At 38.4% G+C, this 14,575-nt stretch overlaps 2 protein-coding genes and 1 pseudogene across 2 annotated transcripts; 2 read left to right on the top strand and 1 right to left on the bottom strand.

Annotated features, from left to right (window-relative positions):
* The first annotated feature begins 3,272 nt into the window (after positions 1-3,272).
* Positions 3,273-4,658, top strand: LOC112198363 (GATA transcription factor 15). Its single transcript, XM_024339472.2, has 3 exons — positions 3,273-3,795; positions 3,881-4,015; positions 4,104-4,658. The coding sequence occupies exons 1-3, from the start codon at positions 3,763-3,765 to the stop codon at positions 4,395-4,397; spliced, it is 462 nt and encodes a 153-aa protein (XP_024195240.1). The 5' UTR covers positions 3,273-3,762; the 3' UTR covers positions 4,398-4,658.
* A 4,380-nt stretch (positions 4,659-9,038) lies between these two features.
* Positions 9,039-9,223, top strand: LOC112201252 (annotated as a pseudogene).
* A 3,351-nt stretch (positions 9,224-12,574) lies between these two features.
* LOC112198362 (proline-rich antigen homolog) lies at positions 12,575-13,730 on the bottom strand. Its single transcript, XM_024339471.2, has one exon. It carries the CDS (start codon positions 13,543-13,545, stop codon positions 13,006-13,008), a length of 540 nt encoding a protein of 179 aa, XP_024195239.1. The 5' UTR covers positions 13,546-13,730; the 3' UTR covers positions 12,575-13,005.
* Positions 13,731-14,575: the final 845 nt, after the last annotated feature.

Raw genomic sequence — 14,575 nt, 5'->3', positions numbered from 1 at the left:
TTATCCAGTCATCCAATTCTATTGGTGCAAGTGCATGTCAATATACTGAATACTCTCTCCACAAAATATTGAGAAATTAACTTGTACGACTATGAATAAATTAAAAATTTTACGAAATTCACATAACTTCGTGACTTTTTTTTTAGAATAGCTGAATTCAGATGATTTTTTTTTTTTTTTTTTTTTGACACCTTTAACTCCTGAAGCAAGAGCGAGAGAGTGAGCTCAATTTCCGGATCCTCAATTTCCAATCAAAAGTCTCATTCTCTCCAAGAGTCGTTGACTGTGTCTTTCAGTCACTCAGAGTCTGTGTGATGGAGATCGAGCCATAAATGATATTAACATCATTTAAAATGTGAAGATATACAGAGCTAGCTTAGCTAGCATGCCCTACATATTTATTTACTTAACACTGTCAAATTTGTGCTTCAAGCGCAGTTAAAAAAAAAAAAAAAAGTGGGTGATGGTTGAAAATAATTAACTAGAAATTTTGTGGTCCACGGCTAATATTTGTCAGTCTTGGAGACAAACAATGATGCCCCATGAGCTTTCATTTTCCTTGGTATCATATAATATCAGGCAAATTTTTGTCTCCTATTACCAAAGCCTTGGCGTCCCCCTGTCTATCTGTATCATATCTATGCGGCTAAGGATACCGAAAGGGTTAGTGATCGAGCCTCTCCAAGGACTTTTCATTGTGGATTCATGAATTTTTCTTTTTTAAGATGCTGATGGATAGAGATGACTATTGTTTCTCTCTTTATAGTTATTTTATTATGACTTTGAAGACAATCTGTCGAGCACATTGCGTTACACGATTTCTAAAAATAGAAAGAAGTAAAACATATGCAATAGTTTCTCAGATTTAGAGACTAGTGTTAAACTACTAATGAAATTAATCTAAGCATTATTGTCTTTAAAAGTTAAATAACAAAGAACGTAAGTGATTTACATACTAGGGCTAAATCAAACTGAAATTAATCTTCATGTAACTCCGTTATAAAATGAGTACTAGCGATTCTCTTAATTGACATATCTTCTTTTATTTTGCTAATAGAATTTAAGAAATTTTTTCCGCAAAAGCAAACAGAGAAAACTGATAAATCGTGATATTCCTTCCATTACTAATGGAGTGTCTACATTATCACCACCAGAAAATCACCCACAAACCCAGCCTCGCCCATTATCGCTCCTCATCTTGTAATCAGGTATTTTGCAATATAACAAAACACGTGTTTCACTTAAGATGGACTAACTTGTCTTATTTCAACTAGAAGCGTGGATCTAATTGGGCGATTATATATGCCAAGGACTATTTGAGATGAGGAAATGAAGACAAGGAGGATAACCTAATCATGGAGATGTGGTTTTGCAGAGAGCTACATGGGTAATGGAATGCCACTCGCCGCCTCTGCTTCTTTGGTATCCAGTAATAGAGATTACTAGACGTCTAGAGCAACTGTGGATAAGACAACCTTTTCTTTTCAATTCCATGTTTTCTTTTGGGATGTGCACAATCTTGTACTTTGACTCAACTTGATGTGAACAAAAATTATATTCGAGCACTTTTTCTCTAAAACAATTGTAACAATTATGATGATAATCAATATCTATTATTAATTCTAATTATCAAAATATGCAATTTCTTTTATTGAACAATTTAATCACAGAAAATATGCTTCAACTAAAATGAGTTTTTTTTCCTACTCTTTTTCTTTGTCTTTTTGCTTAATTTATAATCGAGTACCTTGGTTTGTTAGCTGTTAACTCTCTCTAACACGAGAGTTAGATTCCTTTATTTTGTATTATTTCTCTCAAATCTCGTAATGTTTAAGTTCATTGGAACATAATCGATGACTTACTTAGTAACTGATGAGGTATTGTCTTTTTGGTAGTGTAGTAAATTTGTTGACCAAGGTTGTTGATCGACAATATCTCAAGTTATGGTTGGTAATGTAAGAGGTTCTTTTCCGTAGGTAATATTTCTTGTATGGAAAATCAATGAATTTGATTCAAATGAAGTAGAAAAGTTGAATTTTTAGAGGGGATAAAAAGGGAGAGCATTCTCTGAAAATAGATTTCCTCTATGTTTAGAGGAGACTCCTAACTACTCACAGGATGTTCTTTATGAGGATTTTTGTAAAGCTTCTATAAGCGCTCGGGGTTCAGATATTACATCCCCCTGATGCGACAATCTATAATTAATAATAATTTGGACGTGTGAATGTGCCTCCCAGTTTGATTGGGTTTCAACTTTTCGAAAAAAAAAAGGGAGAGTATTCTTTGAAAGTTATTGATGTCCACTCAATATTTGATTTATTGACCCCGCATATAACAAATTTAGATTAAATTGTCCGTTCGACTATCATACTGTGCCGTCTCATTTTCACTCAACCGTAACGCACCCGATTTTGTAGTATATTCATGTCGTATAGTTATGACATCATCTTGTATCAAAAGGTCAAAACCATTTTGCAGGTATATATGTTAACTTCTTCTTCTTTTTCAATTATTTTTTTCTCACTAGTTAATTGGCTCAATTTTTATTTCACCAAGCCCGCATGAGCAAGAATGAACATTATGCCTGTTTTTGCAGTTCGTTGACATGTCAAGTCATGTCATTTATAACGTAAATTGATTCATAATTATATTAACGATGATAATATTACACCTCAACCAACCCAAAATTGAGCATTAAGATCGACCATTGGAGGCATCCCAAGATTTTTTTTTTTTTGCTTTCTGTTGGGTTGGGAGTATGGTGCTTAACAATATCCGGAAAATACACCAAATCTTAAACAGGATAATGAAAATGGAAGTGAAATTTGGTTTTGCCGCCAACTGAAAACATGTTTTTGCCCCCAAATTCCCAAAAGTGATGACAAGGCGGGGTGAGAGGGGCAGAGTGGGTTTGACCTATCAAACGGGGCAGGAAGCAACAATCTCTGACTCACCCCTCCATCCCTCTTTTTCCTGTCCTTCTCTGATTTCCATCACCACCCCAATTAATCATTCCATAATTATATTGGAATTATATTTCCTCCCTTGAAAAAAAAAAAATTTGAAAACGAATTGAAAAATTCACAAACAGAGACAAATCCCCCATTTCAGATATGGCGCCCTTTTTGTTGATTCCGCCAAACCCCCTTTTGGCGGGTTGGATCAAATTGTGGTGTTTTCTGTAAGCAGGGCCATTCCCGTCATTTCCCAACTCCCAGGGCTAGGGTTTCGCATCCCATTTATATAAAGAGAGGCAATTTTTAGATCTGCTGCGGCTGGTTATTGCTTCTGTGTCGGTTTGATTCCTCATTTTTAAGCCTCCCCCCCTCTCTTTCCTTCTCGTCCCATCTTTCTCATCACTCCCTCTCTCACTGTTGCCCTATCTCTCTTTCCCACCGCTTTAGCTTTCATATATATCTATCTATCCTCATCTTGATCCTCACACTAGCTCATTTTGATTCGTTTGATCACACCCAACTCTCTGTTTTTTCTCAATCATTTCCCTGATTCCTGTTTGGTTCTGATCACCTTAGCTCCTAATCACTTTGATTTGTTATCTCGCTTCAGCCCTTCAACCAAATCAAAGCTAGCAGCTGATCGATCTAGATTTCTTGCTCTGTTTTCTGGGTGTACCACAACTAGGGTTTTGCTCCGAGTTGCGCCGCCCTTTGTTGTAGTTGGATCAAATTAGTGGATACCCAGTACGATTCACTCGTTTTTCTCATCTGGGTCCGTCTTAGATCTTCGAAATAGTTACGCAAAATGTTGGATCCGTGCGATAAGCTGAGTGATCAGGTACAGAGCTTTCCTTTTGTGATCTCAGTCTTGTGGGTTTGATCTGAATAGTTGCTGATCGGATCGGTTGTGTGTGTTTGTGCAGGGATCAGAGTCGGAGGACATGAACGTCATCAAACACCCAAATGAAGGCTCATCGGAAGAAGGCCAGAAGAGGACATGCTTCGATTGCGGCACCTCCAAAACCCCTTTGTGGAGAGGCGGTCCAGCCGGGCCTAAGGTGACTCTCACCCCCCAAAAAAACCCTAATTATTTTTTCAAAATTTGTTTCTGGGTTTCTGATCTGTGATCTCTGTTTGTGTTTACAGTCGCTATGCAATGCGTGCGGGATCAGAAGCCGGAAGAAGAGGAGGGCCATTTTGGGCATAAACAAAAGCGGGGCTGGCGGCGGCGGTAGCGGCAGCGCAGATGAAAATCGAAAGGGGAAAAAGAGCAGTAGCAACAAGCAGCTCGGAGACGGCTTGAAACAGAGGCTATTGGCTCTGGGAAGAGAGGTGTTGATGCAGAGATCGACGGTGGAGAGGCAGCGGAGGAAGTTGGGCGAAGAAGAACAAGCGGCTGTGCTACTGATGGCTCTTTCTTATGGCTCTGTATCTGCTTAGCCGAAGAAGAAAGAAGAAGAAGAAGAAGAAGCGAATGATAAATAATGAGATTAAAATAGTTTGTAGGCAAAATTGCAATTCTAACCTTATCTGTTTCTTGAGTGTAACTTCTTTCATTAGTGAAATTTACTTTGTTCTTTATTTTTGTCTACTAAGAAGTAGTAGTAATTAATCTTGGGGTTTTTGGAGAGTAACTGAGCAAGTGTAATGCCCTATTTTTGGCTGACATTAATTCTAAATGCTACTAGTATTTGATGTGAATTGTTGTTTCTCTCATCTTCTATGTGGATGTTCTTGTGTGCTAGATTTCTTTTGTTACTCATTTACCTTTCCAAGGCTGATTTACCAAATTACCGAACCCTATCACACAGAATAGGGCACAAAGAAAAGCCTATCTCTAGCCCTAGGAGCCTGACAATGTTTTGCTCTTTGTTTGTACCTCACTACGACTATGAGTTTGAACTTTGAAAGATAATTGAAGAGGGAAAGTGAAATTTCATGTGTGGGGAGTGGAAAGTAAATCTCTTGAGGGAATGATTTGTTTTGTGGATTTGGTTCAGAACACAGTAGAAGAGGGTTAAAATTGGATGGACAAAAAGGTTTAGTCCTGCAAGTTTTGCAGCTTTAAATGTTGTATCCATAGAGGGAAATTCAAAAGATTTCAGCATTTTTAGCAAGTCTTGACTGTTGACTTGGTGAGGATATTCCATCATGATGGCAGATCTATTGGTTTGAACTTTGGGGGGGAAAATTAGGAAAAACATGGTTTGGCCAAGTCTGAGGTTGAAATAGAATCAATTTTTTTGTCTGTAATTGTCTGCATCATTTCAGCTAAACCAAGAATCAGACCATGTCCAAAATCAATCTTAAAAACCAAACCAATCATTTTAGCATAGCTGTCAAGTTTTATGTCTAACATGAATCACGAGTTGTCTTTCTTATTATGTTGAACACTGTAAATCTGTCATTTATATTTTTTTCGTTATTAATTTTTTTTTAGAGTTTATTGTTTTTTTTAGTGTTTTCCTTTATTTGTTAGTGAGGGATTCTAAAACGATAATTCTAATTTTTAATAATTTTTAAGCGTACTTGTTATTGGTTATCAATTAAATTCTCTTTGTATCGGATCGAGTTAATCAATAAAATCTGGTTTGTACTTACCCTTCATGTCTAAATATATAATGAAATCTCATGTACAAATGTAGTGAAGAAATCCAAGACAGAATAGTGCTAGTGCCATGCATTCAATCTTAGATTTCCTCATGATTATGATGTGATGAACAAGAGTACAAGACTAGGCCTTAGATCATAATGATAGTTAAGCTTGATAAAATGGCAGGAAATCAAAGGCTGAGGATTACGGTCATAATACCTATTTACTTGTTAGCTTTCGTGTTCGGTAGTGAGTACATTGTTGAGCCACCCTAGCTATCACAAAAGGCTGCTACGTCTAATATAAGCTCTAGTAATGGCGCCGTCACCACCACATGTGTGGAATTTACTGTTGCTTCACAAGTATCACAAGCTTTTATGGCCATTGGCCCCCTACTTATCAATGAAGATATATGACCCAAATCAAACTATCCAACCCCAGCTACTCCATGTTTACAAAAATGGAATCTTAGTATATAGAAAATTCTATAACGCTCTTCACCGTTGAACTCTTAATTTAATCAACGAGTATAACCGATTAATGGTTGAATTAGACATCGAGTTTGGGAGTAAACAACGTCAATCCTCTAGTCCATATGTTGAACATTCCTGTATAAATTAGGGGGTGGGCAGAAACCGAACTGGGAGCAGAAAACCGGCGTAACCGGGCAGGAAAAAGGGTTTCGGTTACCGAACTGGAAAAAACAGTGAAGAAAAATGCATCAAACTGGACCGAATCGGGTCTGAACCGACCAAAATAAACCGAACGAGCCGAACTTATGTAAAATATTAATTTTCATTTAATTTTTAATAGGTGTCAACTTCTGATTGGTTTCATGTGAACTTGACCTTACCTGATCATAAAAACATTTAATTTACACCCACTCTCAGACTCTCATTCATTCTAATCAAGCCGTTTTCTCCTCCCTCTCTCTCTCTTTCTCTCCCCCCCCCCCCCCCCCCCCTCGCTCTCTCTACTCTCTTGAAAATCATACACAATCCCTAAAAATCTCCTCATCTCTCCGCGACTCTAACTCAGCTTCTCATTTCTCCTCTCATCTCTCTCGACCAACCACTCTCTCAGTCTCTCACAGCCGCCGACCAACGCTACCTACCAACACCTTTGACACCGTGCTCAATCCTCAGCCTACCAACGCCTTCGATCTGCACAACGCCAAGTCGGACCCTTCAACCTTCAATCTGTAATTCTGCATAACACCGCCTACCAACGACGATGACTGACGACCAACGAAGATGAGCGACGATGCCGATCAACCCAAACCAAATCGAGTCGACTTGAAAGTTCGGGTCACCCGAATTTTTCCGCCCAGTCCATTAACATTCAGTTTTCGGTCCTAATATTCAGCCCACCGAAGAATATGGGTCGGATGCGGTTTTTGGCCCAAAATCGGTCCGACCCGACCCGCGCCCACCCAACTATAAATATCTATTGGCTTATTGACTGAAATACCACAATATGTTTCTAATATTTATCCTATACATTAACTTATTAGTTATATCCAATTGCACACTAATTTTTCTTACTCTTGCAAATATATCTATCTATCTACACGATTTAATAGATTTTCCGTCCATTTCTATCGGTAAATGGCTGCACGCACTTTTTTCTTTTGACATTCTATTCATGTTGAATGTAAATGAGTATTTAGTGATAGAATCGAATGAACATATATTAAATTGGAGAAGATGAGGCTATATATCGGCAGGATGAGAAAATTTAGTATGTAATTAGTAAAATCAATATTTTATTTATTTTTTATTAGTAAATATTAGTAAAATCAATATGTTAGCATGCAATCTTGGAATGGAGGGAAAGGTTATGGTGCATTTTGACCATAAATATTATATAGTTCTTCATCTATGAGGAAGATTCAAACCTAATACACCATACTAAGAGCAGGTCTTAATGCATATGCTCTCTAAATGCTAGACCAACTAGCTTTTGGTGCATTTAGTGTATGTCACTATTTCTCATGAGCTATTTGGGTGTGCATTAAGACCTTGCTCTCTTAGTATGGTGTGTTTGTTTTTAATTTCTTCAAGTTCACCAACTCTATTATCTCCTTGTTTTCTGACTTTATGTCATGGATGTAGAAGACTAACATGTCAAAGAAGCATAGTGGAATGTTGAAACTAGAAACCCCATTTTGTAGTTAGCTAAATTAAAAGAAAAGACCTTAAAAGCTAAGCGCAATAGAACTAGTGATAGTATTCTAATCCGATTATGTTTTCTTGTTCCTTCTAAAAAAACAATGCTGTTTCTGAGTACTTTGCTGCTTGCTAGATGGTATCTCAAATCTCAAGGTTGTTATTCTTGCCAAAAAAAAATCTTTAGGTTGTTATTGTTGGCCATAAAAATCTTTAGATGGTACCATACACAACTAGAAAAATGAAAGAAAAAACTAATATATAATTCCCCATGGTATATACAGATGAAGCCGCAAAGAGGACTTGTTGATCTAATCAATCAATCCCAGATTCTCGATCATATGCAGTTCTATTTCTGGTTTTTGATGACGATACTTGGGCCGTGGAGAGGTTTGAGATGTACCCGCGGTGAAACTCAAGGAAAACAAGGAAAACCTTCAACTCTTCAAGACTCCCACACATTGTTAGGCCGAAAGAAGTAGGAGAAGAAAGTTGAGTCCACCAAAGTAGCTTGCTACTAGGACTCATGCACATCATCCTTGTGTTGCTCTATAACAGGGTTTGGCGCACCCTACCAAATCTAGTACAAGTAATAAGCCCCAGCTAGAGTTCTTGAGCCTCTAATCTCTATAGTTCTTCCAATAAGAGCACGGAGCACCCATCTTGAGAGCCTCTAATCTCTAAGGTTTTATGAAACTTGAAACCCCATTTTGTAGTTAGCTAAATTAAAAGAAGAAAGAACCTTAAACGCTAATAGTTGATAATATTCTAATCAGATTATGTTTTCTTGTTCCTTCTGAAAATTGAATGCTGTTTTTGAGTACTTTGCTAGTTGGTACTCGATCTCAAATCTTGACTCTTTAGGTTGTTATTGTTGCCATGGTGTCAATAGTACCATACACAACTAAAAAGATTTAAAAGAAAACAAATACATTAATCTTAGTTTTTGTGTTCTTCACTAATGCAATTCGTTAACTGTTTTTAACATTGAAAATCATTAATGGGCTCATGGCAGGAGACGTTTTGATTTTGTGACATTTATACTAAGCCCCGTTCGAACTCATTGATGATGGAAACTCATTAAGTATAATGACCAGATGAAATCACCAAGACTCGGTGATCTGACCAATCGATCCCGCAATCTCGATCTTAGGCAGTTCTATTTCTTGTGTCTGATATTGTGGAGAGGTTTGAGATGTGCCTGCGGTGGAAAGAAAACAAGGAAAAGTGGAAAACCATCGAGACTCTCACATTGTTACATCGAAAGAAATGGGAGAAGAAAGTTTGGTATAATATAGGTGGTTCGATATTGAAATAATCATGACTTTCTCAGCCTCTTAGCTAAGATCAGGTGCAGTATCTATTCTTAATATCTAGATACGTAGGTCAATAACTCGCTTGATATTAAATAAATCTTTTTAAGGGATTAGTCCACCAAAGTAGTTTGCTACTAGGATTCATACGTGTCATCCTTATGTCCACCAAAATAGCTTGATACTAAGATTCATAGCTTCATTTCAAAAAAAAAAAAAAAAAAATTCATACGCGTCATCCTTGTGTTGCACTACAATAGGATTTGGCGCACCCCACCAAATGATCTGGTACAAGTAAATATGCCCTAGGTAGGGTTCTTGAGCCTCTAATAGTCCTCTATGGTTTCATGGTGTTGGTGTGCACAGCGTAAATGCCTAAGACCAGACTCAAACTGTTTCATGATGATTAAAGAGATGGGCCTGACCCATGATGATGATGATTAAAAGTCCAGAAAGCTCGGCCCAGAAACTGACTGTGGAATTGGATTTGATTGGTGCTGGGACCCAAAACCATAGAATGGGATGGGACTTTGGGAGAAATCCTCATGCACTTGGAGTGCGTGTACCTCGGATACCATGCCAATACCAATTGCCAACTTGACATGGACCCCACTACCAAAAGCCCATTACGCAATACTGTGGGTGCTTTCCAGCTCATTGTTTCAGGCAGCCCTCATCAAATTTGTCCCGGAGGCACAGAGCGTCGTTTGCTTTCGCCTCTTTTCTTATATCGTTAAGACGGTAACTACCGAAGCAGCCGGACTTTGCTGACTTGCCGCGATTCACTAACAAATTTTTCATATTGAACCCTAAAACCCCCTCTGGTCTGGCCGGCCGATCCAACATTTGTCTGACCGTCCAATGAAAGTAAATGCGGTATAGATTTGTAATAAAGGAATGGTATTTTTATTTTCTCATATTTTGAATTGATAGTGTTTTCTTTGATCGATGATGATTATCTCTTTCCAATTCTGCATCTTTAAGCAATTTTGGAGTTGATATACATTACAGTCAAAAGAAAGCAGACCACGGTCACACGAATCGGTCTCACAACTCGTGCAACTGGTAAATCAAGACTTGCCAAAACTGCAAAGATTATTGGCTAATGCTTGAATTTGCAGGCTATCTCAGCCCATGAGTGTCCTACTAACCAAGTTCCAGTAACACCAACAAGATTGGCCTTTTAGAGTTAGTAAGAATAAAACTTGTGTTAAACAGCAACTAGAGTGGCCCATGGTCTACTATTGTACTGATATTGACAAAACTTAACCACTTATTAGATATTGAATTTTAATCACAAAAGACCTCGGTACCATTGAATTTGATCCGCTCACTTATAAGTTATATATCTGTTGTTACTTTTCTAACGTGAGATATTTAGTCTCCAACAACTTAACTTGAGTGATTACAATTGCAACTAAACCAAATTGCCACTAAACCATATTGCCAACCCACATTATCTCCAATCTAATGAGGACCTGTGTTTGGATGACTGGATATCGAGTAACTTAATCATTTTTATCATGTCAGACCTTGATATCAAATTCTCTTGCAAAGGTAAGATAAGTCTTATCCATCTGGATATGACCAAATAGCTGAAAAACGCTACCTACCCAATACCGAGCCTTCATCATCATCCTTTGAAGAAGAATACTTGACCTCCTTCTCGATCAAACCACCACTTCTCATATCCGCAGTAGGCAGCAATTTCTCATCTAAGAACCGGGATGACATTGTTTTCTGATCAATTACGATCTCACGGTCCGAACCAAACCCTTGATGCTGCTGTTGATCGTCTTCTTCATCGTCGTCCTCTTCGGTGGTGAAGCGAAACGGCGGCTTGCGGTGGATCTCGATGAGGCGGTTGAGGACTTGGTCGACGCTGTGTTTGTATATGTAGAAGGCGAAAACTGCCATGAGGGAGGCGGCCATGGTTAGGTTGAAAGTGGAGGTTGAAGCGGTGGAAGATGAAGATGACAAGTCCATTTTTTAGTAGACTCAACTCAATCGCTTTTTTTTTTTTTTTTTGTAAAATCTTTTAGTTATCCAATTACCAATCTTGTTATACACACGTAAGATTGGTAATTTTCTATCCAATCTAGTCTAGTCTAATACAGTTTGAAATCTTAATCTGATCTCATCTATTTTATCAAACACAGCCTTTTATCAAACACAGCCTTAGAGTTAAACTACAGGTAAACATTGTTAAGATAAAAATGAATGTGTAACTGATAAGACGAACATGCCACGTTGAATGCTCTCACAGGAGAGCCATCGGTTCAAGTTGGTATAAAACTCTTTTCGTCCTCTAGCTTGCTGCCACCGCATTGCCAATCCAAGCTTTGCTGACTTTGTTCATTTCTGCCTTGTCATCTATCTTATTATTTTCATTTTCTTTTTAGCCTTTTTTTAGGGTCAGAACTTTCTATTTCACCAACAAAAAGGGTAAATCATACACGCTAATGACCCTATACAAGGGCCAATGTAAGCTAACGTGGTCGGTGGATCTTATGGTGTTCCCACTGAATTAGGGTAAGGAAATTAAAGAAAACATGGAACTTTGTGATTCCCATTCTTTGTTATAGCTTAGGCAAAAGCATAATGCATGATGCAACTTTTTGCACATGGTCGGATATGGAATTATATGAAAAAGGACGACTCTATCAATCACTCGATGGACTATGGCACACCACATCATTCATCAAAAGCACGCACAGTGCCAAACTCTGTGCTGCCAAACACTTTCCATTCCCTTCGATCCATCTCTACCACCAGAAGTATGTGCCTCTCATAATTTGGTTGACACAGTAGCTATGGCCTATGAGTCATCGTGACTCGTCATTAGTTATTCATGTATTCAGTTTTGAATCTTGTCAGAGGTTAGGATCTTCCTTGTCATAAAAAAAAAGGTTAGGATCTTGCCGATTTGGCCCGCAAATGCGAGGAGTTTTCTCTGGGAACATATATCCGTGACATGCGACATGTGTGATTCACTGATCATATGATACATTAGGCATCAAAAGTATTTTCATTATGTTTGTAATGAAAAGATATTATTAATATGGTATATTGATCTACGAGATTCTTATCAGTGAATTAGAGGCGTTACGTGACACAACCGCTCGCCACAAACTTTAACATAGCAGTGAGTTCTAGTTGTTAAAACATAATACTTACCATCCAAAAAGACAATTGGATCGGTGTAAGATTTTGATCTTTAATCCAGCAAATCAAAACAAGATAACATGATACCAATCTTGACCAACAAACGAATAATTTCATGCAAACGTTAAAGGCCCTACATCAAAGGATGGCATATATCCTTGTCACAAAGATAAGAAGCTAATAATAATTATGACTTGTACAATGGAGAAAATTACAGTTGGGTCTTGTAGGTGGCCATCAATTAGATATGGGTCCTCGAAAGAGCCTATGTTTTGTTTATTACTTGTTCATTTATCTCCCATGATTCCACAGTAGAGCAAGTAGTTGGAACTTTCTTAATCGATGAATCCCATCAATAATATTATCATCAACAAAAAGTCAAAAATGATCGAGTACAGTAAATTTCTTCTTAATTAATTTGATCATCATATCATATATATTAACGAAGAAATAGCAATTAATAGATACACATTGTCATCAAAATTACAGTTCAACCCTACACCCTACATCATGATACAGAGGTCTGAGAAATTTAGAGAGAGAGAGAGAGATAGATTAGAGATTACTTTCCTTCTGCAATGGAAAGAAGCTCAAATTTCCAGTAAACACTGCACAGAAACTTTTGTTCACTGTTGCACGAGGGCATTTCCGGAAATGCAAAGTCCTCTGTTTCCTCTTCTTCACTCTTCTGCAAGATCAAGAACTCATCAGCACCATCACTTTGGATCTTCTCTCTCACTCTGCACATTTGTAGATCTGCGAGGCTACTTCATTATTAAGTTTGAACCATTTTTCTCTCTCCTTTTCCGTCAAAACAGACGAGAAAACAGAGCAACACTAATGAAACTGTAAATTATTATTGAGTAGCTAGTGAGCTGAACTGAGCTGGATGATATAGACCCGGGAGGAGGGGTGTGATAGTAAAACGGGAAGTAGGGCACAATTGGGTTCGGCGGCGGCGGCCCCGGGTAGTTCTGGCCATTCGGCGGAGGATAAAACGCACCTCCTCCACCTCCTCCGGCCGGCGGCGGGTAGTAAGTGTAAATGGGCTGGGAAGGCGGCGGGGGAGAGTTGTAGGTGGTGCCGGAGCTAGGTTGTGCCGGAGGAGGTGGGCAGATGGGTGAGGATGAGGAAGATGGTGGAGGCTTTGACGGTGGAGGAGGCGAAGGTGGCGGCGGCGACGGGACTTGGTAGCATGGGTTTTCGCATGCGGCGCACATTGTGCATTCGATCTGGTCCTTTGAGGTTGTCTCCGGCTTAGAAGCTCGCGACGACGACACAGTTGGAGTGGAGATCATGACTAGGAACGAAATGAGACCAAGAAGTGAGAATCTTCGAACTCTTTCCATTTTTAGAAGGTGGTTTGAGATCAGAGAGACCTCAAAGAAGAAAATAGAAGGATGAGGAGGAGGATGAGAGGATTAGGTTTGTTGGTTATGAGGTATAAATATTCCACTACGAGTGGGGTGGAGAAAAGAATAGAGTGGAGAGTGAGAGGGTGAGAGGGTAAGTATGGTGATGACTTGTCTCTGGTTCTGAAAATTCAAGGAACGAGTTAAATAAGGGTGAAAGATTAAAGTATAAAGCAGAAAGGAGGAGGTAGCTTAGCTCTGGTAGCTTAAAGCCTTAAAGAGTTAAAGGGTCGAAAAAGATGACACCAACCGACGCGTATTTACTTTGCACAGAAAGGGAGCCACGCTTTGTATTGCTTACTTACTGGAACACATTTAGTTAGATCTAGGGAAATTCTTGTTTTTTTTTTTTTTTGTCCAGATTTTGAGGTCGAGCTACTTGGCTTTTGCTCTTGATGGAGTGCATTTTCATGTTTTAGAGTTATCTGGGGTATGGTAGTCCCTTTATTTCGCCCTAATCTTAGGATGTACGTGACGTGGGTGTGACGGTAGAAGGTGGCACTTGAGATCAAGTGTACTAGTGTAGCGTAAATGCCTACATGCAATATGTCAAGGATAACCAATTTTATACCAAGTGGCTAGCGTTGTATGACGATAGTAACTCAACTCATCCGGTTAGGAAATGGATCGTTTATGTATTTCTCTTTCTTTGAAGACAATCTTGCACTTTGTTAGTGATTTAGTTGAGGAGTATGTTTTGGTCGATGAACTATATATTAGATATTATTCAAGATGTTCTTAAAAAGAAAATGAATCATTTATATCTTTGTTATGAATTTTTTTTATTAATTTATATAGACAGTGTTTATTTAGATAAATCGTAATATTTTCTTCAAAGAGTATTGTATTTTCTAATATACTCTAGTGTGAGGCTCTCGGGTGCTTTTCAAATTAGAAGTTGAAAACTAATAAAAAAATCCCGCCAACGGATATAGCTAATTAGGACTAATCCCGCAACGTATATATC

Source organism: Rosa chinensis, chromosome 4 (assembly GCF_002994745.2).
Source record: "Rosa chinensis cultivar Old Blush chromosome 4, RchiOBHm-V2, whole genome shotgun sequence".
Taxonomy (NCBI): Eukaryota; Viridiplantae; Streptophyta; class Magnoliopsida; order Rosales; family Rosaceae; genus Rosa; species Rosa chinensis.
Note: the sequence above shows the minus strand (reverse complement) of the source record. Positions and strands in the feature narration are given on the sequence as shown.